This window comes from Erigeron canadensis, chromosome 2 (genome assembly GCF_010389155.1).
Source record: "Erigeron canadensis isolate Cc75 chromosome 2, C_canadensis_v1, whole genome shotgun sequence".
Taxonomy (NCBI): domain Eukaryota; kingdom Viridiplantae; phylum Streptophyta; class Magnoliopsida; order Asterales; family Asteraceae; genus Erigeron; species Erigeron canadensis.
Window position 1 is genome coordinate 37,865,105 of NC_057762.1, and position 26,076 is coordinate 37,891,180.

At 37.4% G+C, this 26,076-nt stretch overlaps 4 protein-coding genes across 4 annotated transcripts; 3 read left to right on the forward strand and 1 right to left on the reverse strand.

The window, feature by feature from the left end:
- The first annotated feature begins 1,698 nt into the window (after positions 1-1,698).
- Positions 1,699-3,067, forward strand: LOC122588209. The gene is made up of 2 exons (XM_043760334.1): positions 1,699-2,815; positions 2,910-3,067. Exons 1-2 carry the CDS (start codon positions 1,699-1,701, stop codon positions 3,065-3,067), a joined length of 1,275 nt encoding a protein of 424 aa, XP_043616269.1.
- A 1,304-nt stretch (positions 3,068-4,371) lies between these two features.
- LOC122588210 lies at positions 4,372-5,307 on the forward strand. The gene has a single exon (XM_043760335.1). The coding sequence runs from the start codon at positions 4,372-4,374 to the stop codon at positions 5,305-5,307; it is 936 nt and encodes a 311-aa protein (XP_043616270.1).
- A 10,307-nt stretch (positions 5,308-15,614) lies between these two features.
- Positions 15,615-16,559, forward strand: LOC122588211 (cytochrome P450 Tp4149-like). The gene is made up of 2 exons (XM_043760336.1): positions 15,615-15,869; positions 16,230-16,559. The coding sequence occupies exons 1-2, from the start codon at positions 15,615-15,617 to the stop codon at positions 16,557-16,559; spliced, it is 585 nt and encodes a 194-aa protein (XP_043616271.1).
- Positions 16,560-18,599: 2,040 nt separating this feature from the next.
- Positions 18,600-25,912, reverse strand: LOC122586809 (indole-3-acetaldehyde oxidase-like). The gene is made up of 9 exons (XM_043758799.1): positions 25,594-25,912; positions 22,638-24,302; positions 22,128-22,378; positions 21,843-22,052; positions 20,907-21,125; positions 19,749-20,810; positions 19,394-19,492; positions 19,125-19,314; positions 18,600-19,031 (listed from the first exon to the last, which is right to left on the reverse strand). Exons 1-9 carry the CDS (start codon positions 25,778-25,780, stop codon positions 18,814-18,816), a joined length of 4,101 nt encoding a protein of 1,366 aa, XP_043614734.1. The 5' UTR covers positions 25,781-25,912; the 3' UTR covers positions 18,600-18,813.
- Positions 25,913-26,076: the final 164 nt, after the last annotated feature.

Consider the following 26,076-nt stretch of genomic DNA (forward strand, 5'->3'; position numbering starts at 1 on the left):
GAATCGCTGCTCGGAATGGGGGACCGTTGTTGACATCTATATGGCTGATCGGTTGTCAAAAGCGGGCAAAAGATTTGCTTTTGTTCGATTCATAAAGGTAGCGGATGCGGAACTACTGAGATCAAATCTCAACACTATGTGGTTTGCAAAGTTCAAGGTATACGCGGATATTGTTCGTTTTAACAGGTCTTTTGGTAATAGGAAGCCGATTTATCATAAGAATGTGACGGTACCAAGTACTCCTGCCCCATCTAAACCTACCACTCAAAAATCATATGCGGAGGCTGTTATTGGTGAAAAGACTCAACAGGAAGAGATTAAACTATCCCCCACTACTCGCAGGATTGTCAAGGTAACAAATATTTTGAATAACGATTCGTCTAGTTCTTTGTCTATTCTTTTAAAAGTCATCGATCCTATTATCATCCCTACTGTGAGACAATGGTTCCACAATGAGGGTTTTTCTGATGTTGGGGTGGATTTTATTGGTGGACGTTGGATACATACAACTTTTGCATCAGTTGAAGCCAAAGAACGATTCCTGACCAACGAATCCTTTAAAAGTAGGTTTGGTGCTTGTAAAACGCCATGCTATGGATTTGTTCCTGATGAATGTATGATATGGGTGGAGGTTTTTGGGATTCCTAAAGGTGCTTGGCACAATCAAACTTTTCAGGATATTCTAGATCCTTGGGGAAAGTGTGTATTATTTGATTGTCAATGGGAATCCTCTTACGGTGTGGGGAAAGTGTGTTTGCTCTCTAAGTCCACCGGTTTCATTTTCAAGGAGTTATCTATCTCAATGGACGACAAATCATACAAAGTCTGGTTAAAAGAGTTAGCTCCATGGGAACCAAAAATTTTGGATCCATATGGTGTTACTACGGATTCGGAAGATGGTTCCTATGATGATGAGCATGGGAATTCTGATAACTCTGAGGGATTTAATGACAGTAGTGATAATTCAGTGGATGATGCTTCTCTCAACAGCAATGACATTGACTTCGATTTATGTAAAGAAAATTCGGTTGAGGAAGTGGTTAAGGATTCTAACGGTGGTGACAATTCGACCAACAAGCAGCGTGTTAATGAGAATGCGGAGGTCACTGCGGATTGTAAAATCCCTATGGTTGCTGAACCAGAGGTTTTTTTGAGTGATAATTTGGAACATCATGGTTTTATTGCCAAGTCGAAGGAAGATACTCAGGTTCCAGAGAACATCTACAAAGTAAAAATTGATGATGAGGTGAAAATTGACAATAACATGGACAAAGCTACTAAAGTGGACGATATAGAGGCTTCTAAAGAATCTACAGATATATTTTCTCTAGATAAAATAATTCAAAAAGATGCCATGTTGAGGAAAAGGGGGAAGTCTTGCCCTCCTGTGTCTACTTTTCAACAAAGTGTCTCAAATGAATCTTCAGGTGCTCCAGGTTTTATTAAAGGGATATACTTAAATGATCCAAAAGTTTCGGCCAATGACACTTACAAATGTCTTTCATCAAGAAAAAACGAGTTCGTTGGGTCAACTAGTTCATCTTTGGGGTCGAGTTTGTCAATTGGAAAATCAAAAAAGATTCGAGAAGTCGGAAAGGGTATGGGTTATAAAGTACTATCGAAACCTCGGTCTTTTGCTCAAATTGTTAACAGGATGAGTGACGACAAAGGTTTCCAATGAATATTCTCTCTATCAATATGGGTGGTACAGGGTGCGATGAGAAAAGAAGGTCACTCTGTCGTATCTTGTCCAAGTATCGTGTTAACTTCTTGTCCATTCAAGAAACTAAGATGAATTTATCTGATCATTTTCGGTTAAAGTCGTTATGGGGTAACTTTTCTTTTGCTTATTCTGAATCTTTGGCGACAGGTAGATCTGGGGGCATCATTTCTATGTGGGATCCCCAAGCTTTTGTTATGTCTACATGTTTTAATTTTGATCAATTTGTGGTGGTTAAAGGTAAGTGGGTCGCTTATAACTGTGAATGTTACATGGTAAATATTTACGCCCCTCAAGGTGAAACTGGAAAAGTGGAGCTGTGGAATGAATTAATGGAGTTTATGCGGGTTAATATTGGTAACTATATGCTATGCGGTGATTTCAATTCAGTTCGGTCGGCTGAAGAAAGAATGGGAACTATATTTTCAGTAAGCAATGCTAATCATTTTAACGATTTCATTAGTCGTGCAAATCTAATTGATTTGGCTATGGGGAGACACAAGTTCACCAGATTGTCTAAGGATGACCTTAAAGCAAGCAGGTTGGACCGTTTTTTAGTAAACCAAGGTTTCATGGATTCCATAAAAGACTTGGTGTTGGAAGCTCTTGATGATATTGTTTCGGATCATCGACCTCTACTTCTTAAGCAGAAGAGTTTGGATTTTGGCCCTATCCCTTTTAAATTCTTCAATTCATGGTTGAGAGTGGAGGGCTTTGACGAATTCATAAAGCAAAAATGGGACAACATGGAAGCGACTGAATCTACTAACGCTTTTGTGATTCTCAAAAATAAATTGAAGTCTCTTAAAGTTGAGTTGAAAAATTGGAAAAAAGAGAGGTCCCTTAACCGTAATAAAGACCATATAACTAATGACATAGCTGGTATAGATCGACAAATTAATAGCCAGGGCGGTAATAATTTGGATATGGTGAATAGACGCATGGCTCTTCTTCATGAGTTACAAGAGTTTAACTTTCGCACCAACATGGACTTGAAACAAAAGGCTAAGGTAAAATGGGCTGTGGAAGGAGACGAGAACTCCAAATTCTTTCATTCGATTATTAAAGCAAAAAGACGCTCTGGGTATCTTACTGGTATAAAATACAATGGTATTTGGGTTGATGAACCATCGGAGATAAAAAAAATGCTTTAGAGAGTACTTTGCTAATAAGTTCCAGCGTTTTGAAGGGGCTCGTTTCTCTCTTGATAAGACTAATGTCAAAACACTTGCTTCCACCGAGGCTGTTAGTCTTGAAACCCCTTTTTCTGTGGACGAAATCAAGAACGCAATTTGGAGTTGTGGTGGCAACAAAGCACCTGGACCGGACGGTTTTCTTTCGCTATGATAAAGAAGTACTGGAGCTTAATGAAAGATGACATCAGTAATATGGTCAATGAATTTCATTCACAGGCTGAGATTCCTCGTGGTTGTAATGCGTCATTTATTACTCTCATTCCTAAGGTTAATAATCCTACCATTTTTTCTGATTTCAGACCTATTAGTCTCATTGGCATCCAATATAAAATTATCGCTAAACTTCTTGCTAATAGATTAGCCAAGGTCATTAACTCAGTTGTCAGCAATGAGCAAACTGCATTTATCAAAGGTAGGCAAATATTGGATGGCCCTTTATTATTAAACGAGGTAATAGACTGGTTCAAAGTTAAAAGGAAAAAATTGATGTTGTTCAAAATTGACTTTGCCAAGGCTTATGATTCTCTATCATGGGACTTTCTTTTTTATATGCTTAACATCATGGGGTTTGGGCATAAATGGATCACATGGGTCAAAGCGTGTCTTACTTCAGCTTGTTCTTCGGTTCTTATCAATGGTAGTCCCACGTCTGAATTTCCTATTCAGCGTGGCCTTCGTCAGGGTGACCCCATGGCGCCTTTTTTGTTTATAATTGCAATGGAGGGGTTGCATATTGCTATAGACAATTTGGTTAAAAATGGGTTGTTTGCGGGCGCAAAGATCAATCAGGTATCCATATCTCATCTTTTTTATGCTGATGATGTTATTATTGTGGGTGAATGGTCCGAGACTAATTTGGATTGTATCTCTAATGCTTTGCGATTTTTCTACGGTATTTCTGGGCTTAAGATCAACTTTGAAAAATCCTCTATTACCGGTGTTGGTGTAAGTAATGAGGAGACTAATTACCTCGCTAGTATGGTTGGATGCAAAGCGGAAAACCTTCCTTTTAAATATCTGGGTGTTCCAATTGGTGGTAATTCTAAACGAACTTCTACCTGGAATCCAATTGTTAATAAGTTTTCTAAAAGGCTATCGGGTTGGAAAGCTAATCTGTTGTCCATTGGAGGTAGAACTACTTTAATATCTTCTGTTCTTGGATCTCTTGGAATTTATTTTTTATCTATTTTTCGTCTGCCTAAAGCTATTAATAAGATCCTGGAATCGATGAGGTCCTCGTTTTTCTGGGGAGGGACTGAGAACAATAAGAAAATGCATTGGATAAAATGGGAGACGGTTTTGGCGAGTAAAGATTGTGGGGGTATTGGTGTCGGAAGCATTGATGCTATGAATTGCGCCTTATTGTACAAATGGAGATGGCGTGGTCTTGTTAACAATGATAATCTTTGGGCCAAAGTCATTACTGACATCCATGGCAAATAATGTTTTTACAATATGTCGGCCAAATCAAGAGGATTGTGGAACAATATCACTAAGGCTGCCTCAGAGATCCATTCAATCCCCACTTCTCTAGGTGATGTCATCTCAAGGAAGATTGGCAACGGGAGACATACCAAATTCTGGGAGGACGTTTGGGTTGGAAATCAAATGTTATCAGTTTGTTACCCGAGACTTTATGCGCTGGAATCAAACAAAGGGTGTTGTATACAAGAAAGATGGGATAACTCGACATGGAAATGGCAGTGGAGGAGAGTGATCAGATCCGGAACCAAGCAAGAACAACTCAAATATATGCTTCAAAACCTTCCTAATGGCTTCAGTAACAAAGATGACTACTGGTCCTGGAACTTTGATGGGAAACGTGAATTTTCGGTGGCTCAAATTCGTAAGTATATTGATCACCAGAGACTAAATGTCAGGGACAAAGCTACAAGGTGGAACAAACTTATCCCTAGAAAGGTGAACTTATTTACATGGAGACTTCTACGGAATGGTATACCTACTAACGTTAACCTTTTCGGCCGTGGCATAGATGTGATGGTTGTCGGATGCCCTTTATGCTCCAGTGGGATCGACGACGTCTCACACATTTTTCATACATGTTTACTGATGCGTGAATTGAGAAGCAAAATGGGTTTGTGGTTAAACCATAATATCCCGGACCAGGAACCTAAAGACATTCTCAACTGGCTTGACAGTCTTAGGATTACCGGGCTGAAGCGTAGAATTTTTGAGGCAATCATTTTTGTTTGGTGGTGGCACGTTTGGAAGGAAAGAAATAATGCTCGGCATAATGACACTCATGAAAACATCAACGACATATTCAATTCAGTTGTGTCATTATCGTTTATTTGGATATCAAGCCGCGATAGGAAACATCATTATGTTTGGTCGGACTGGATCACTAATCCTTTGGACAATGGTTGTTAGCTTCTTCTTTTTAGAACACGTACAGATGGAGGTCACCATGGGCTTAAGGTTCTGTTGGTGATTAATGGGTTGCTTTTTCTTAGCATTGCTGTTGCTTCTGGATATTTATGATTTTAGGCTTAACTGCTGTTATACTACTAGGCTCGGTAATTACTATTCTTGTAATGTTTATGTATGGTTTATTTCTCGGGACATGGTTGGGACTTCATCAAAAACACCACGAGGTGAAAACCGGTGGCTCGGCCCTGGTTGGTTGGGAGTTTTTCTCGTGTCTTTTTGCCACGAGTTTTTCACTCATTTTGAAGTCCTCGCAGTTAATGTACCGGGAGATGTCTAGATAGTTTGTTGCTTGGTTTCTCTTCTAGATTGTAATTGTATTTGTATTTTTCGGTAACTAGCATCTTGTTAGTTTACCTTGTTAATATATATATATATATATATATTTCTTGCCGTTCAAAAAAAATTTTTAATTACTGTTAAGTAGTATTAACACTATTAACTTATAATATGACATCTCATATTCAAAAGTTCTTGTGTTCAAATCTTGGAATAGACATAAAAAATTCCTTTATGATAGTTTAACTTGGGTATACTCATGAGTATGATAGAGCATAGTTTACCCCTATTAATCGTTATGCCTTCAAGCGGATTAGTATGGTGTTTTCTCTACCATCGGGTATTTGTAATAGACATTTCTATTTCGATTAAGGAGCTCTCTAGCGCGGACCTGGTTACAACATCATATACTAGACTTTCCGCTATCGAATTGCGACACAAAGTTTTTAAGCGAAAGTGATCAAACTTATAATAAGAGAATGGTAAATCCTATGATAATGACACTTGCTAGAATTAAAAGATTAGATTAGGAGAGAGAATAAATGGATTACACTTGTCATATTTTAAGGTTTTTAAGATGATTTTTAGGCTATTTTTTTAAGAGATATATCATTTCCCTTATAATAATCTCTTCCAACCATCCTTCGAGATCGATCTAACCGGCCATACCACCATTTTTATTAACATTGATCTCGTTTTTTTTTTTTTGAACAGTTTGTTGGTATTTGACATCAGAGAACACCTCACCGTATAATGGTGAAGGCCTGCACGTACTCTATACTACGAGAGGTAAATCATAAGCCGTTACAGGCGATTCAGGGAAAAAATCCACAGACTTGTCACTCTAGCTTAAGAGTCGAACCCAACACCTGTAGGAAAAAACCAGGGATGCATCTGCCAGTTGAGCTAGCTTCATTTGCAACATTCATCTCGTTTAATACTTCTCCTCCATGTTAACTTTCACCATCTTCATGGCTTCACGTACAAAACCCTTTGAACTTTGCTCTTGGCAAACTCTTTGAGAATTACTCTTCGTTATTAGATATTTCTAAAATTTGAAAAATAAAAATGAAAAATGGAGAAAAAAAAATTGTATTCTTCCCGAGTGAAAGTCTCCTCAACTTTCTGAAGTCCACAGTCATAGATTAAAAATAAAATAAAAAGGTCCGGTTCTCCCCTCCCCTCATCAACCATCTCCGAATTGAAGATCCATGTCTATATATAACCATAGCTGCGTACCCCCATACACATAACAAAACTTTTACACAACATAAAACATAATGTATTCACATGTCAGATATTGAGACTCTATATTGGTATACTTTAATCGCCTTAATTTTCTTTTATAAATAAACAAAATGTTAGTACTCTTCTTCGTAAGTTTTGTCACTGCTACTTTTTTTCCATTGTTCATTTTATTAATCGTCAAATTAGATCATTTTAAGTATGTTACATGTCCTTCAAAAGCACACAAAAACACACCACCATCACCACGGAAGCTTCCAATAATTGGAAACTTACAACAACTTGCCTCATCAAGCAATCAACGTTCCTTAGGTAAATTGGCTAAAAAACATGGTCCGTTAATGCTTTTGCACCTAGGCAGTGTACCTGTTCTTGTAGCATCTTCGGTCGAAGCAGCCAAAGAAATTATGAAAACCCATGAATCAATGTTTTTAGATAGACTTGAATCACACAATATAAGCAAAATTACATACAATTTTAAGGATGTAACGTTTACTCCCTTTGGAGATTATTGGAGGTTTGTCAAAAGCTTTACTGTCCATCATCTTTTAAGTCATCAAAAAGTTAAGTCATATCGACAAGTTAAAGAAGAAGAGGCGGCCCGTATGATGGACATTATAGAAGCAAGTCGTGGTTCAATAGTTAATTTTAGCGAGTTGATCGTTTCTCATACTAATTGTTAGAATATGATCACGTAAAATGAACGTATGTCCGGAAAGTATTTAAGCCTACGGGGTCACACCTCAACGTGAATGTAACTATAAATTAATTAATATATTAATTGTCATTTATTAATTAATTTGATCATGAAGAACTAACGGAGGTCCGTTAAAAGAGTTAAAAGTTAACGGTACTTAACTAACGGACTTAACGAAGAAGAGTTGGAATTAGGAAACAACTAGGAAACCCCTCTAGAATGTTCTATGGGGGGGGGGGTCGACCAAAGGGTTTTAAAACCCTAAACTTGGTCATCAAGTTTCCTAAACACTATAAATAGAGGCCTAAGTTAATTGTTTTCAACACACAATTCATTAGGTTTTCTAAAACCCTAAAAATCTCTTCTTCTCCTCCCCTCTTTGGTTTGGTCGACTTTAACAAAAGAAAAGGGTTTTGGGTTTTTGTTTGGGTCGAAATTTAGAGCTAGGAACAAAGGGTTGTTCGGTTCGTGATCAGGTACTAGCATACATATATTCCAACGTTGTGTGTGCAATCGTAGAGAGGTTTAATTCAAACCTTATCATAAAGGTTTCTTGCTTATTCTCTCCAACTTAAGGTACACATTTTCTATCTTGGTTAATTAATTAAACTACATAGATCTTGTCTTCCGTTGCGTGTTTTGTGATTTGATTTGATAATAGTTATATAACCCAACAGTGGTATCACGAGCCTACTATGTATGTTTTTTAATTACCAATAAATCAAAACTTGAAGGGGAGTTAGGGTTCTTGATCTTTATAAATTTTCGAATATATATATAGTTAAATTGTTAAATTGATTTTGTAAGTTAATTACATTATTTGAATTAGAAAAAGGTTTTATTTAAATATATATATATATATATATATATATATGGTTCGAAATTACAGAAAAATAAAAAAAAATTGTTTTTTTTAGGGTTCCTAATCCAAGTTTTGATTAATTGCATGTTTATGTGATAAATTGTATGTGATTATATGTGTACCTTTAATTTTTAATGGTTAAAAAGAAGTAAAAATCATGAATTTTTCATGCAAATCATTCATGATTCTTACTTAGATATATTGATATGAAATCTTGATCATTAGGGTTAATTATGCTAGATAATTGGATAATTAATTGTGTGACAATGTGAATTTTTCGTATAAATTTTCTGTTTTGCGACAGTTTACTAAAAAATTAATATCTTTTAATCCGTAATGAGTTAGAGGTCTTTCTTTGAACTATAGATGCTCAACACATAGGGCTAAAACTTTGTAGTTCTGGTCAAATTCTGAATCGGACCAGAAACAGGTCTAAATAGGTCGTGAAGCTACTGGAATTTCCAGTGAGCAACTATGTGATTATGTGATAATTGTTTTTGTTGTATGTGTTTAAGGCTTACGCAATCAAGGCAACTTGATATATGTGGTCCTCTTCATTGAAGGGGGAGCTGATTTAGACAAATAAACCATAGTGACATGTTTAGGTGGCCTACCATAACTCGTTGCATGCTTAATAGTTATAATTTATAATTTTGCATATTTATTGTGATATAAATTGTGATGTAAAATTGTTTTTGAGAAAATATAAACTTGACTAAGCAATATCGAAATAGAGATTTTTTAATAAAATTGGAGTCTTACAACCTTGAGGTACACCGGCTCACCCATTTGAACAAACTCTAAGAGAGGTATAAGTCGGAGTGCGCTAGCCTTCTAAAAGGGCGGGTTTTTAATTGCATTCATCACAAACATTTGCCCTTGCGCTTCTTTGTGCGTTCAAATGGAGCTACCGAGCTCTCTTGTGTTATTAAGACTATACAAATGATTTTATTAAATATTATGTTTAGAAGATATGCATGAATCTTCGAAACATAACTTTTTGATCACATATCAAATTAAATGACCCAATAAACTTAAGTCATTTGCCATCCAATTTGTCAAGGACACATGGGGTCGTTGTTTTACTCACTGGTACACAGTGGTGAAATGGCGATTGCATGGCGAAACCCATTCACCGGTACACAGTGGTGGTCAATTTTGCACGTTCTTAGTTGGACGACTTAAAGCGAGTTAAGCGGTGAGACCTTGACCCGTGGCAAAAGATGGGACAAAACATGACTACAAAAGATCACTTGATGAATCGAGTGTCTTACGTAGGTCCCATACTTTCTAGGAATTGCACTTGTAATGCAATTACTGATCGTCACTTACCATTTGAGTGCAATTATTTCTAGCAGATCAACTGATGAAATGATTGCTTGATTGCATGTCAATTGGATCCTAGCCTTAATGAAATTAATTAATTATTCTATAAACATTGGGTAATTAATTTCTTAAGGACTAATTATCGAAAATACTGATTTTTGAACTTAATCTGTTTTGTAGATGGCAATGAATCCCTCCACAAACACCAATGCTTTTCGGCAAATGTTTGAAAGAGAAAAGCTTAATGGATTGAATTTCAATGACTGGTTTCATCAACTACGAATTGTTCTGCGAGTTGTTGAACGTATGGATGTCATTGAAAGACAATGGCCTAATGAACCGGCTGCCACTGCTACAACAGCTGAAAAAGCTGACTATAGAGTTCAGTACATTAGATTCAATGAAGTTTGTTCTTTGATGCTTGCGAGCATGTCTCCCGAGCTGCAAAAACAATTCAAACTTTACACTCCATATGATATGATCAAAGAGCTAAATCTTTATATGAGAAACAAGCCAGAGTGGAACTTTTCGACAATGTCGTGGAACTCCATGATATGAAACTTGAATCTGGAAAGTCGGTTAGCAGTCATGTGCTCAAGATGAAGAACATTTTTGACAAAATGGAATCAATGGAGTATGCTTATCATAAAGATGTTAAAGTTGGAATGATTCTCAAATCTCTTCCTAAGGAATTTGAGAGTTTTGTGCAAAACTATAACATGCACTCTATGAAAAAGACTGTTAATGAACTCCATGCTATGCTCAATGAATTTGAAAAAATGATTCCTAAAAAGGCCAATGACTCTAATGTTCTTATGATCAAAGGGGGTCGGATCCAAAAAGCTAAAAGATCGCAATAAGCTAGAGGCAAAGCTGATGGCAAAGGAAAGGGCAAGCAAGTTGCAAATCCTTCCAAGCCAAAGAAGACTCCTCCGGCTAAGAAAGAGCATCCGGCTAAAGACCAGAGCTGTCATCATTGTAATGAAGTCGGGCACTGGAAGAGGAACTGTCCTAAGTATCTTGCCGAGTTGAATGTGAAGAAGAAGAATACTAGCGGCGCTAGTACTTCAGGTATCTTCACCATTGAATTATTTTCCTTAACTAAGCATAAATCGTGGGTTTTTGACACTGGCTGTGGAACTCATATCTGTAATGAATTACAGGGGCTTAGGAAAAGGAGGAAACTGAAGCCCGGAGCTTTGCAGTTGATAGTGGGCAATGGTCTACCAACAGCTGTTGAAGCAATTGGAGAATTTCATTTAGTTCTTCCTTCCGGTTTAATTATTGTTCTAGACAATTGTCATTATGCACCTTCTATTACTAGAGGTGTTATTTCAGTTTCTTTGTTGAAAGACAACGGATTCATTAATGTTTTTAATGATATTGGTATTTCAGTTTCTAAAAATAATGTTCATTATTTTGATGCTATTGCTTATGATGGTATTTATGAAATTGATATGCGTGATTGTGTTTCAAATAATTCAATGTATAATGTTAGCAAAAGAGCTAAGACTGACTTGGACTCTACCTATCTTTGGCATTGTCGTCTTGCACACATTGGCAAAAATCGCATTGAAAGAATTCAACGTGAAGGGATCTTAAAATTAAATGATGAATCATTTGATAAATGCGAGTCATGTGTTTCCGGCAAGATGACACGAAAACCCTTTAAGCATTCGCCAGAAAGGGCTAAAGATCTTCTTGGACTCATTCATACCGATGTTTGTGGCCCATTTAGATATGTGTCAAGAAAAGGAGCTAGCTACTTCATAACTTTTACTGATGATTTCAGTCGTTATGGTTATGTTTACTTGCTTAAACATAAACATGAAGTCTTTGAAACATTCAAAGAGTTTAAAAATGAAGTGGAAAATCAACTCGGTAAAACCATCAGATTCTTCGTTCGGATCGAGGTGGTGAATACTTAAGCCAAGAGTTTAAGGATTATCTTAAAGCATGTGGAATTGTCCAACAGCTTACTCCTCCAAACACTACTCAACATAATGAAGTATCTGAAAGGAGAAATCGAACCTTGTTAGACATGGTAAGATCAATGATGACCCGTACAACTCTCCCATTTTCGTTTTGGGATTATGCTCTAGAGACTGCTGTACGCATTCTCAATATGGTTCCAACCAAGAAGGTTGACAAGACACCGTATGAATTATGGCATGGTGATGTCCCTAATTTGTCTTACTTAAGAGTCTGGGGATGTGAGGCACTTGTGAAGCGCGATACGCCTGACAAACTTGAACCTAGAACTACTAAGTGCATCTTTGTCGGATACCCTAAGGAAACGATGGGTTACGACTTCTATGATCCCGCCAAAAACACTGTTCGTGTTGCTCGATATGCTGAATTCTTTGAAAAGAAGTTAGTTCAAGAGAACAGTGGGAGGGTTGTAGAACTTGATGAGACTCAAGAGGAAGATGTGTCACCTTCTGAAGATACTAGCAATCATCAACTTGGGGGGGGGGGAATGTTCAAAGTGATGAACCTCAAGTCGATGATAATGAAGCGATTCCACTTCGTAGGTCCAAAAGGACAAGACGTCCTACTGAAAGACTATGTCTGATGGTAGAAGAAGACGTTGTTGGAGATCTCGATGAGCCTCCGAATTTCAAAGCTGCATTATCAGATCCGGAATTTGACAAATGGCTTGAAGCTACGAAGGTGGAAATGAAATCCATGAAAGACAATCAAGTCTGAAGCTTGGTTGATCTTCCACAAAATGCTCAAAATGTTGGGTGTAAGTGGATCTTCAAGAAGAAGACGGACATGGATGGAAATGTACACACCTATAAAGCTCGTCTCGTGGCGAAAGGTTATACTCAACGTTTCGGTGTTGATTATGATGAAACATTTTCTCCAGTCGCGGACATTAGAGCTATTAGGATTCTCTTAGCCATAGCAGCATACTATGACTTTGAGATATGGCAAATGGATGTTAAGACTGCCTTCTTAAATGGTTACTTGGATGAAGAAGTCTATATGGATCAACCGGAAGGTTTTATTGATCCAAAACATCCCAACAAAGTATGCAAGCTTCAAAGGTCCATTTATGGACTAAAGCAAGCATCAAGAAGTTGGAATAAACGGTTTGATGAAGAAATCAAAAAGTTTGGTTTTGTTCAAAATCCCGATGAGCCATGTGTATATCGCAAAGCTAGTGGGAGTAATGTTACTTTCCTTGTCTTATATGTCGATGACATATTAATCATAGGAAAACACATTCCAATGTTGCAAGATGTTAAATCCCATCTTGGAAAGTGTTTTGCCATGAAAGATTTAGGAGAAGCGGCATTTATTCTTGGAATCAAGATCTACCGAGATAGATCAAGGCGATTAATTGGACTAAGTCAAAGTGCTTATATTGATAAGATCTTGAAGCGATTCAAGGTGGAGAACTCTAAGCGTGGGTCTATACCTATGCAAGAAGGACTAGTTTATCTGTCTAACAAGGTGCTACTAAGCCTAGTGAGGTGGAGCGTATGAGTAGAATTCTATTATGTATGCGGTTAGATGCACTAGACCCGATGTGGCGTTCGCGCAAAACATCGTAAGTCGATATCAACAGAATCCTGGTGAAAGCCATTGGATTGCTGTTAAAAATATTCTAAAGTACCTACGAGCTACTAAAGATATATTTTTGGTGTATGGAGGAAATCCAGACTTAGAGCTCAAAGTGACCGGATACTGTGATGCTGGATTTCAAACTGATAAAGATGACACGAGGTCTCAATCAGGATTCGTCTTCGTTCTTAACGGAGGATCTGTGGACTGGAAAAGCAAGAAGCAAACCACAGCTGCCATGTCTGCAACAGAGTTTGAGTACATTGTCGCCTCAGAAGCCGCAATGAAAGCAGTCTGGATAAGGAAGTTCATTAGCGGGCTAAATGTGATCCCCTCAAATGACTTACCCACTGATTTGTACTGTGATAATACCGGTGCATTAATCATTGCCAACGAACCCGGAGTTCAGAAAGGTGCCAGACATTATGCTAGACGATATCACTATGTTCGTGAGCAGATCGAACTAGAGGAGATCAAATTACTCAAAGTTCACACAGATTTTAACTTAGCTGATCCTTTCACAAAAGCTTTGTCTAGGCCCAAGCTTGAAAGGCATGCCGAGGGCATAGGACTTAAATTAGCTAGTTATTTCAAGTAAATCTGTTGTTTGGTATTTGAATAAGGGATGTTAAATAATTTATATTTACTATAATGAAATAAAATACTTGATATGTTTGATTTCATTCAATATTAAATTGTTTCCTATATTTGCATGTTTAATCCTTGAATATTTCATTTAATATTTTTATATATTATTAAATATTCTAAATTGTCCATTGTCGATTAATTATATGGGAATATAATTAAACTAAGACAAATGTGAGTGATTGGTTATATTCTTGGAATATGTAATGGATGGTTCCCACCAAACTCACATGATATCCATAGCGGATGCATATCGGACTACCCACTAACGAATTATCGCTTTATGGATCGTCGTCATTAAGTGAAATTCGTAAATGGTTACTTTTATTGATCCTTTGACTTGAGATACAAGTAGGTCAACATGTATGAATCGCACTTACTAGATGTAGTTCTAACTCACCTGAATAAGGGGGTACATAAAGGGCTATTTTCAGAAAGCGTCGTGAAGTATAATGACTGACACTTGTAGTCAATATAGGATTTGTTCCTTCAATTTAAAAGTTGAAGCATGATACCATTGGCGCCCTCATTTGATTAATTAAGATGTTTGCATGGCCGTGCCCAAATAAATCCAGATGGTTCTTGATTATATTCGGTAATCATTAATTAGTTATTGCATGAAAAACATAATCGTTAAATTATGAAATGACCTTGATCCATATTCATATTTAACAAAGGTATCTGAACAAAGGGATAATAAATGCCTTAACCGTTTAAAACTATACTTAAATGTTTTCGGGAGCATTGACGTGTTGCTAGACGCTAACCAATATTATTACCTTCATTCATTACGAGCTCAAGTGGGTGCTGTTAGAATATGATCACGTAAAATGAACGTATGTCCGGAAAGTATTTAAGCCTACGGGGTCACACCTCAACGTGAATGTAACTATAAATTAATTAATATATTAAATGTAATTTATTAATTAATTTGATCACGAAGAACTAACGAAGGTCCGTTAAAAGAGTTAAAAGTTAACGGTACTTAACTAACGGACTTAACGAAGAAGAATTGGAATTAGGAAACAACTAGGAAACCCCTCTAGAATGTTCTAGGGGGGGAGGACGGTCGACCAAAGGGTTTTAAAACCATAAACTTTGTCATCAAGTTTCCTAAACACTATAAATAGAGGCCTAAGTTAATTGTTTTTAACACACAATTCATTAGGTTTTCTAAAACCCTAAAAATCTCTTCTTCTCCTCTCCTCTCTGGTTCGGTCGACTTCAACAAAAGAAAAGGGTTTTGGGTTTTTGTTTGGGTCGAAATTTAGAGCTAGGAACAAAGGGTTGTTCGGTTCGTGATCAAGTACTAGCATACATACATTCCAACGTTGTGTGTGCAATCGTAGAGAGGTTTAATTCAAACCTTATCATAAAGGTTTCTTGCTTATTCTCTCCAACTTAAGGTACACGTTTTCTATCTTGGTTAATTAATTAAACTACATAGATCTTGTCTTCCATTGCGTGCTTTGTGATTTGATTTGATAATAGTTATATAACCCAACACTAATAATATATTTTGTAGGGTAGCTATGGGGAGGAAGTTTAAGAGAGAAAATGTTAAGGACTTGATAGAACACTCTGTGGTGTTTACTGGTGTCTTTAATTAGGTTTGCGGATTATATGCCGTGTTTGTCTTGGGTTGATAAATTAAGAGGTTTGGATGGTACAGTAGAGAAGCATATTAACGAAGTTGATCAGTTTCTTGAGAGCGTAATTGAAGAACACTTGCATACGAAGAAAAGGGAGTCAAGCGAAGGCAGGAGTTATGTGGCTGATCAAGACCAACGTTTCATTGATATGTTGCTTAAAGAAAATCAAGATGATACGACGAGTAGATTCCATTTTGAAAGAAATGACATCAAAGCTCTTCTCTTGGTAATATATATTTCTTATACCATTGTCTTCTTTCTATTAGGTCGTAACCAATAACTTTATTACTCGTAAATGGACCAATCGAGCCCCATTGTGTCAGGGGAATTGGCCAGAACTATTATTTGTGGGGTGGACAATGACTAGTGTCAGAAGATACCCAGAGTCAAGAGTATCCACGTCAATTTAGACCTTTTTAGAGATTTCCATCAATGCATGGTAATTAAGGTCATGTTTTACACACGTATGTGATTATTTTACACGCTTATAATTAGTGTATACAACTTTTCTTAATGTAGCTAGCTAGAAAGACGTTTGTGCCTGTCTCGTATATACACAACTAAACTTTTTTCATGTTTCTTGTAGGACATGTTTGTTGCAGGAACCGTTCAGCCATTTTCAACGCTAGACTGGGCATTGAGTGAATTAGTAAGAAATCCTCAAACAATGAAAAAGCTACAAGAAGAGGCAAAAGAGATAGCCCAAGGTAAAGCAAATATTACCGAAGATGACTTTGGGAAAATGCAGTACATGAAAACCGTGATTAAAGAGTCATTGCGACTACATCCACCGCTTCCACTTATTCCCAGAGAACTAACTCAAGATTTCAACTTGATGGGAAATGATCTTAAAGCTAAAACCAAAGTCTTTATTAGCACATGGGCTATAGGAAGAGATTCCAACATTATGGGATGAGCCCGAGGAGTTTAAAGCGCAGAGATTTTTGGAATAGTCCTATTGATTACAATGGGTCGTACTTTGAATTGATCCCTTTTGGTACCGGAAGGAGAGGGTGTCCTGCTGTTCAATATTCGAAAACCATTATTGAGCTTACTCTTGCTAATTTGGTTTATAAGTTTGATCTTGCAATGCCGAATGGGGAAAGTGTACAAGATTTGGACATGAGTGAGGGTAGTGGGGCTTTGATCCACAGGAAAAACAATTTACTTCTTGTGGCCACTCCATGCAAATGCAATGTCTAAATACTATCTACATACTATATACATATATAATATTGCATGCCAAGTCCCTTATAATAGTGTGTTAATTATGTTTTCTAGATTGTTTGTCTTTGACAGGATTGAGTATTGTTTTTTTTCCTAGATTGTTGTATCTTTAGCTTTACATGCGGTTGTTTCTATTGCATTATGTGTTTATGAATACTACTAAACGAGTCATGTTCTGGTGATCATTTTGTTCATATTCCGTACATGTTCGTCTTTTAGTAACAGAAGTGTTGGTGTATAGACTAAACTGGTACTCTAACATAGACTCATCTTGGTAAGTAAGATGGACCAACAAACAAGATGAAGCAGCAAGATGAAGCAGAATGCAGAACGGACCAACATATAAGATGAACTAGTGGGCATGATGAACCAATAAGTATGATGCACTAGCAAGTATGATGCACCGGCAAGTATGACAGATCGACAAGTCAGATGGACCAGCAAGTATGATGAACCAGTGATCAGAATGAACCAACGAGTAAGTTGAACCAATCATCAAGAAACAGCTAAGAAAGGACTCATTATTGTCCAATAAATACAAGGATGCATAAGACAAGGGAAAGTCTAATACCCGGGTGATGAAGCACTCCCAAAGCGAAGCATCTTATTACCCAAAGCGGGCACTATAAATAGGTGCCCTCAGATTATCATTCCAACATTACACACACCACACTTACTACTTTCTCTCCCTCTCTATCTAAACTATGATTATCTCTCTCATCGGAGGTTCAGTCCAAATGAACCGTGGCATACCATTCCTCCTACATACGAGGTTTGTGAGTTACCAATAGGGAATCGCCACCCGAAGGAGGTCTCTCCTTCGGTCCTCTCATTGTTGTGTGTTGTTCCATCGTATTCGGTTTATCTCTGATCCATCAAGCATCCGCCTTAGAAGAACCGGACCACTTCTGGTCCGGTATGATCCAAACTATTGCATCATCCATTAGCACGTCTGGTCGAGTTGACTCGAGCCAACTGCATTATCCCAAGAATGAGCAAAAATACCCTTCGACAAGAAGTTTTAGTGAGCTTTTAGCTACTCATGAGAAAATATTCCTGAAGTGCAAGAACTTTGGTTTTTCTTGGAGTACATATTGTACCGGCACACATGTTTATGTAGGTATTCATCCACTATGATCAATTGTTTTAAGAATTATGTTTTTTTTTAAAAACGAGTCAGTAGTTAGCATTGAAGACACCAGCTCCTATTGGGCCTTATACTGAGCTTGAACCACAAATGTCTGCAATAAAACCTATAACTCTCAGAACCGCCCCAACCCCCCTAATAACACACTATGACCCTAAATTCCAACACTACTATAAATAAAATCATATATTCAAACTTATGACTCTATGAGCATGAGGCTATGAGCCTATGATAGTCTGATACTATGGGCTACGGCCGGTAGACTTTGGGCTTTTTATCCTTTGCCATAATGCCATCAACTTTGCTTTCTCATCCATTTTGCCCCTTCAGATGTTATCTAACATTCTGATTCTATGACCCCATATTACAACCCCCTTTTATAGCTTTGTCATCGCCAACCCTCCACACAACATGATATTATTTGCTCGGGAGAGCATTATATTTTGGTGTAAGCATGAAAAATGATAATTGGTAATCGAATGTTACTTTACTATTACCACTTAAACGTAACGCTTACTATATGTGTTAATCACGTAATAAAGAATCTATAATGAATACAATAGTTCGCTTTGCCAAGTTTTGTCTCACGAAAGAGGGTTTTTTTCATACCCAATAAAGATATTTGGGACAACTTCGGATACTTTCCAAGTAATATTTGGCTAAAGGTTACAGCGGTAAAGTTTTAACTTTCCGAGTAATTAGCCCTATAATTTATTGATAATGCTTATTAATGATGACACAGACTACATATTGAGCAACCTGAACAAAGACCTTATAACAGCAAATGCTACCATTTTTATGAGCTAGATAACAAGCTCTGAAGGTAAAAGTCCACATTATTGAGCCCACACAATGTCTTCACCACTGGCATGGTAGCAGGGACATCTAACTGGAAAACTGATTGATTTGATTCTAAACCCTTCCAAGAAGACAGTTGCTTTCTTGCTTCTTTAATCGCGGCTCTTGTTGCACAATGTACAGAAGCTGCAAGAAGTAACGGTGCTTCACCAGAAGCTGCATGTCACAATAAAGAGAATAATATTGAGATATGGAAGTTGGTTGATATACATATTCCCAATTTTGTACAATAAATTCTTTTGATCATACTTTTTGAAGAGAGAACACATTTTTTATGATGTCCACTGTTTAGTATTTGCGCATTGAGTTTGCTGGGCATGGTGTCAATCGTCGGTATCTTGTATGTCCATGTGCTGTCCGCAACAACCAAGCCATCCGAGTTTGTAAGATATTCTTCAAGCATAAAAAACCCAATCCCTTGCACAAAAGACCCTTCAATCTGTAGGAAACAAAGTCATAATCTGAGAAAGCACTTGTTTATAAAACCGTTATGGTTATCTGTTGTCATGAACACAAACCTGTCCTAAATCGACAGCAGGATTCAAACTCTGTCCACAATCATATATTAAGTCTGCTTGCAAAATTTTTGTTTCTCCAGTCAGAATATTCACCTCCACCTGTTTTTGCCACATAATTAGCATGGCATTAAGTAATTCATCACAAAATAAAAAGAATATGAAAAGTCATACTGCAAAGAAAATTAGCATTTGACTTTTAGTCAAATCTTTAAAGCACACCTGGATAATTACAAATAATATAAAAGTATGGAAGCAGTCTCTACCCGCAGGTAGAGATATGACTGTCTAAATCTCACCTTCCCATCCCGGCCATTAGTGGGATTAGGTGGTGGTGTTGTTTATAAAATCAACTTACCTCACTAACTGCAGCACCGTAATTAATGTATCCATTGGAGGTATTCTCAGGTACGAAATATGAGCTTGCTGATAAATTGATGGATTGGGAATCAGCCTGCATAATAAGATATTCCCAATTAACTTTGCCCGTTAGTTCTTTTAGCTTTTCCTTTAAAGGCACGAGTCTTTCAACCAAAACATTACAGCAAAGTCTAACTGCCTCACAGCTTGCTTCAGAAGTTGTACCTCCGGCCGTACGACCGCCTTGAATCATACTCAACGTATCTGCTTGTATGACCCGTATTTTCTCCAAGAGCCCATCAGCTCCATCACATTGTACCGCACTAAGACAATATGCAGTCATTTGTTTAACCTTGGTCCATAGCCCCTGACCCAACTCAATACCACCAACTTCTACCACAACTGAACCATCTAGTAAAATACTTACTTTGCCAGGCATGGGTCTTAGTGACACCTCTTGCACAATGGGTACTCGAGAAAGTCCTCTCTTTCGCCACATATTACACTCATTGAATTCGTTGATAATTTTTACTCTATAATCAAAGTTTGAAGATTTCATTAACTTATCCCATATAGTTGGTAATGTATACTCTAAAGGCTCACCGGCACCAACACCATAAAATAACTGAAGGCTATCAAAATTATGGAAATTCGTCTCCCTGACAGAACCAACCTCTAAAGAAAGCATACTCGCAATATGTTCTATCACCACTTCAGCTATAAAAGATCCTTGTACTTCTCCTGGACCGCGCATTATAGATTTACTAGTATGGTTTGTTTTACATAATTTAATGTCGAATGAAAGGGCACCAAAATCGTACTTCTTGAGTGCACCAATTAAAGTCCATGGGATTATAGGGCTTGCATCGGGCGACATCCCGGCGTTGACTAATATATCAAGATGTAAGGCTGTGATTTTCCCATTTGATTTGAACCCAGCTGTGTAATTAATCTTCATGGGATGTCTTCCTCCTGCCATTATCATGTCGGTTTTCCGGTTGACATATGTTCTTACCGGACGTCGTAATTTGTATGCTGCAAGTGCACATGCTGTTGCAACCTATTATATCAATATACAAAGCACCGGTTTTGTAATATTACTAACAAAATACAGAACTATGAATAGAAATGTGATAATGTGAGAACTGATACTTACAGGCATAGCTTTATAAGACTTCCCACCAAACCCTCCTCCAACTCTTCTTGTAATTACACGGACATTATGTTCAGGAATGTTAAGACAACGTGCAATCACACTTTGTGTATACTGGGGGAACTGAGTCGAACTATACACCACCATACAGTTGTCTTCATCTGGGATAGCTAATGCAGTTTGTGTCTCCATATAGAAATAGTACTGTGATGGAAGTGTAATCTGGATATCAAGAACAAACAAACAGTTAAAAAACGACCTTCAAAAAGAGTATTACTGTGTATCAAACTATCAATGACTTCTGATTGAACAGAACATAGATAGAGCATTGGCCAACTTGGGTTACAGTTACAGTTCAAATTGGTTGATGTTGAAATGGGTCATTTTCAGGTTGGGTCGAAAATGGACAGGTGTGGTTTACCCGTAACTACTTTTTGTCAAATTTCAAAAAGTTTTGGCAAATATTATTGCTTTGATAATGAGCTCGCCATAACAATAAAAATAAGGGGGTAAACAAGGGAAGTTTTTCCCTGTACAGGTGACCCGGGGATGGCGAGCCTTTTTTTGACTCAGATGTAGCTGCCTAACCCGTTTTTTGCCCGTGGTTGGTTCCAACCATTTCTCTGGTTACCCCCAAGATACATTCTTATGTCAGGATTTAAACCTGAGACGACTTGTGAGGAAACATGATTTCTTATCACTAAACCACTCGGTGATGTTGATAATAACAAAAATGATATTATAATGAAAATCATCATTTCATGGAATGACCAAGAAGGTTGTACACATTGAAAAATACGAGTAAGATTTTTGGCCCCTTTGACCCATTTGACATTGAGACAAAATACTCCCAAATTGACACATTGTTTAAGAGAACTAGTCAAAATTGCTACCTCCCAAAAAAAACTAAAAATGAAAAAACATCTTTTAGTTAAATACCTCAGCAGAGTGGATTTGGTAATCAGATTCAGCCATTCCCTTTGAGTAATTACCAATCTGTGATGGATATAAGTTTGAAGGGACTTTCAAAAAGCTCGATTTCTCAACTGCCTCTTCAACAGTTAATATAGGTGGCTCTAAGTCCTCAGTGTTGTAATCAATCAACGCCATATCAGCTACCATATCTGCATTCTTCTGTGTATCTGCCACCTAACAAATTCATGTCTTTTAGCATGTGTATTATCTATATTATCCAACATCAAGTCTTTAAGAAGACTAAATTACCAAAAATGCTATACGCTGGCCAGCACATTCAGTAAGCTCATTGGCAAAAAGAGGTTCAGGACCATATGGGCTCTTAGATCCTATGTTATCCCCGCCTTCTGGTATATCTTGAAATGTAATAACAGCATTTACATCTGTTTTAGCCTTTAACTTAATGCCCTTTACTCGTGCCAACGGCTTGGTGCTGTAAATGAATGCTCCATGAACGCAGTTTAATGGCGAAGGGACGTCATCTACAAATACAGCTTCACCTGCATGATGACAACAGCTTTAGCTATGAGTACTGAGAGGTGGGAAGTTTGACTCAATTAGTTATTTAGAAGTCGATTTGGGTTGGGTTATATGCCTAATGGGTAAAATCAAATAAAAAAGCAAGAAGGAAACTATCAACAGATAAATAGTTGCGGTCAACATGGTCTGATTCAACCAAACCCAGTTTTGACCCATTACCCAATCTGCCAGGTTGCCACATCTGAACTTTTCTTGAAGTAAAAACTAATTAACACAAACCAGAAGCTTGGATGGCAGCACCAGACTTTACGATTGGTTGACCAATAGGATAATAGTCATCGCCCGATTCTACCACATGCTTTGCAGATGAAAATAATGTTGTTCTTTCACAATGATCAAATGTCATTCTTGAACCAAGTTCAGGAGAACTGTAATTGGAGTTAGGAATGGAACCGTAAGAATCAAGTATTGGGAAGAGGAAGTCAAACAGAAAGCTAACAGCCAAGCTTGATCGATAAGCAGGATGGGATGTTCCATGTTCAGGTGACACAGAGTCCCTTATCAGTTTGAGAGATTCGTATAATAAACCAAGACTTAACGGTTTTCCCACAACATGATTTTCTACCATGCTCGCCCGGATTGCATGTTTAACCCCGAAAGAACCAAAAGCTAACTGAATACTGTTAATTACAGCGCCACTATCACATGAAGAAACATCAGCCAAAAAAGCAGCATTTAAATAAGGCAATGCATTCCCAAGAGGGCGTGGTGAAGCACGGTAAGTTTCAAATAAAAGTTTAGGTCCATCCTTTTTGAATCTAAAGCAGCATTCAAAAAGGCAACTATTTTTGGTTGGTTTCAAGCATGGAATTTGTACACTCATAAGCACACTTCTTGAATCCAACTCAGACTTTTCCAGAAACTCCTGTAATGTGATATTTTCCTTTTTGGTCCCTATCAGGATAGTGACTTTTGATTTCACAGCAATAAGGACAGTGGCGATATCAGAAGGAAAATTCTGGCTTTGAGCCATTACCAAATTTCCACCTATACTTGCATAATCTCGAACGGATTCAGAAGCAATTTTTTCAAAGTGGGAAGCAATTTTTTTGAAGACCATATCACCTTCCGAGCAAGAATCACCATTTCTTTCTTCTTTTAAAGCCAAGATTAATTTAGAGATTGAAACGGTTGCTCCAACTTCTATCTGTGAGTCATCTCTCTTTATTATAGAAAGCTCGGGGATAAACCTTAGATCAATGTACTTGTCATATTGCTTGGTATCCTTGTAGTAACCAATTCCCGTGTTACCAGCAACCAACTTTACTGCCACACCTTTTGCAGCTTCCAACAAGCTCCCAAGTTCTTCCATAGAAACTGGAGTATGCCAAGACCTATTCTGATATGTCAAAACCATTGGAGACTTGCATTCGTTTTTCAAAAACTCCGGATAAGTACATATCTGTTTTGAATCATAAACAGGTAATTTATCAAGTTTGGCATCCTTTGTCCAGAATGCATTAAGCCCCAAATCTTCCATATCAACATCAGCAGCAAAACTTTTGCATACATCAGCAATGGGTCGATAACCAGTGCACCGACATAGATTCCCAGAAATTGACTTTTCGGCTTCTAAGACAGTGAGTTTGGACAAACCAGGAGCAGGTTCTGGTCGATGGGTTTTTTCTGCATTGACAAGTGCCGAGAAGAGTGAAACACACATCCCTGGAGTGCAAAAACCGCACTGAGATGCATGGAAGCCTGCAATACGTTGGTGAATGGAATGGAGTCCGTCTTTGCTGTTCCCAAGCCCTTCGGTTGTAGTAATGGAACACCCATTTACACTGCAAAGAAGTGTAATACATGAACTGACTCTACAATCTTCAACTTGTTTAAGGTTGGAGTCAAACTTGGACAATAAAACATTACAGGCACCACAACCACCTACAATTATGAAATTCCTCATAATATGCATAAGCTTCGCTTAAAAAAATGAATATTAAATATTGACTATTTGACTTTGAGACATGTGGAGATTAGATTTTCAAGCCTGGTTTAGGTATCATCGCAATATAATCTACTAGTTATGGTTATTTGTATCAAAGATTGATAAGCAACCAGTCAAATCAATGGGTTGTCTATCGTCTATCCATAAAATGGGATATACCTGACTCACTAAGCAGTTTTGGCTATAGGATGTCATGGCTCGAACCCATGACTTTGTGCTATTCGCCTATTTGTGACAAAATTTCCAACCCACCTAATCTATCAAGCTTTTTTTTTTTTTTTGAAGTTAGTAGTTAGCATTTGAGACACCGTTGTGCCATCCAATTGGGCAGTATGCGAAGCTCGAACCACGCATGTCTGGGTTAAAAGCTAAGACTCTCGAAAACCCCCCTAATAATCCACTCTTACAAATGTAGGAAGTAGGATTCGAACTCTGGTGAATTTCTCAAAGGTCTAAGACCTTACCAATGGGTCACCAACCATTGGCAATCTATCAAGTTATTTATCCTTTTATTTTTTGCAAATTGACATCCAATCACATTCATTCGATGGTTTGAGGATTCTCTTAACGACATAGCAAATGTTATTGTTATTCACTAGAACAATAAAAAATTTCTACTCGAAAATGTTAAAAACAAATAAGAGAGACCAACTGATCATTTTCGGCCTAACAGTATTAATTAGTTTATTTTAGCAGCATTAACTAGTTTTTTTTAAGGTGTCTCGTGAATGTCGGAAGGTCTGACATATGTTGTCTTGAACAGTCCGTGCTAAAGAGTTGTTTGCAGAATAGATCCCCGAGTTATACCCTTCAAAGAGAAACCTCTATCATCAAGAGATTTGAAGGAAAAAACTCATTCAGACCCATTACAAGTGGAAATTAAATATTCATGGCTACCCCAAACATACTTATGGAATAAAACCTAAGATGAGAAATCTTGTCATTAGATCATTTGGAGATGGTTATTATTTAATACAGTCATAGTTTCTACGGGTGTTTGCAATTTGAAAATGCATTTCTTTACCTGCTTTTTTAATAGTGGTTTCCCTAACGAGCCCGTCTGGAGACCTTGGTCAAGGGTTCGATCCACCAGCAAGGTTGAAGGTCTTTACTTTACTTTTTCTAATTATTTGCGTTATAAAAATGCAATAATCTAGATAATTAGACAGCTTTGAAAAAATATATATATAGAGAGAGAGAGAGATGGTAAAATAAAACCAAACTAACCTTCACCGCAACCAAGTTTAACACTCTTGAAACGAGTGTGAGAACGCAAGAACTGAAGCAACGTAGTTGATGGGTCAACGCTTGAGAGTTCAAAACGTTGTCCATTGATGGCAAATACTAGTTTTTGGTTTTTTTTCACTGGTTCTTCATCTTGTGTGTAATAACTACTACTATCATCATCTTCCATTGTTGTTGCTGTTGAGTTAACTTTGTGTTGGGAAACATATAGATAGAGAGATACATCATTATAGATATATTGGTGGTGGTGGTGAGAGCTATGTGACAACTATTAGATCAAATCAAATCACTATCAGTGTTGATTATTTCTAAGCTAAAGAAAACAAAAGGCCGACTAATCCCATTTCTTTTCGCTAATTTACTACTGTTTTTTCCACTTGTGAAAGACCCCACAAGTATGTGAACCTCGATAAGAACCACCACCTACCTGGTCCAAACATTTGTCAAAGATGCTTGCAAATTGAT

What these genes read in the sequence shown, in the direction of transcription:
- LOC122588209 (XM_043760334.1), top strand. Translation starts at nt 1,699, where the DNA reads ATGGGTGGTACAGGGTGCGATGAGAAAAGAAGGTCACTCTGTCGTATC. An exon ending in ACGCTCTGGGTATCTTACTG is followed by an intron (nt 2,816 to 2,909) that starts GTATAAAATACA and finishes AGCGTTTTGAAG; the next exon opens with GGGCTCGTTTCTCTCTTGAT.
- LOC122588210 (XM_043760335.1), top strand. Translation starts at nt 4,372, where the DNA reads ATGTCGGCCAAATCAAGAGGATTGTGGAACAATATCACTAAGGCTGCC.
- LOC122588211 (XM_043760336.1), top strand. Translation starts at nt 15,615, where the DNA reads ATGCCGTGTTTGTCTTGGGTTGATAAATTAAGAGGTTTGGATGGTACA. An exon ending in ACATCAAAGCTCTTCTCTTG is followed by an intron (nt 15,870 to 16,229) that starts GTAATATATATT and finishes TGTTTCTTGTAG; the next exon opens with GACATGTTTGTTGCAGGAAC.
- LOC122586809 (XM_043758799.1), bottom strand. Translation starts at nt 25,780, where the DNA reads ATGGAAGATGATGATAGTAGTAGTTATTACACACAAGATGAAGAACCA. An exon ending in TGCTGCCATCCAAGCTTCTG is followed by an intron (nt 22,379 to 22,637) that starts GTTTGTGTTAAT and finishes GTCATCATGCAG; the next exon opens with GTGAAGCTGTATTTGTAGAT. An exon ending in AGTCTTATAAAGCTATGCCT is followed by an intron (nt 20,811 to 20,906) that starts GTAAGTATCAGT and finishes TTGATATAATAG; the next exon opens with GTTGCAACAGCATGTGCACT.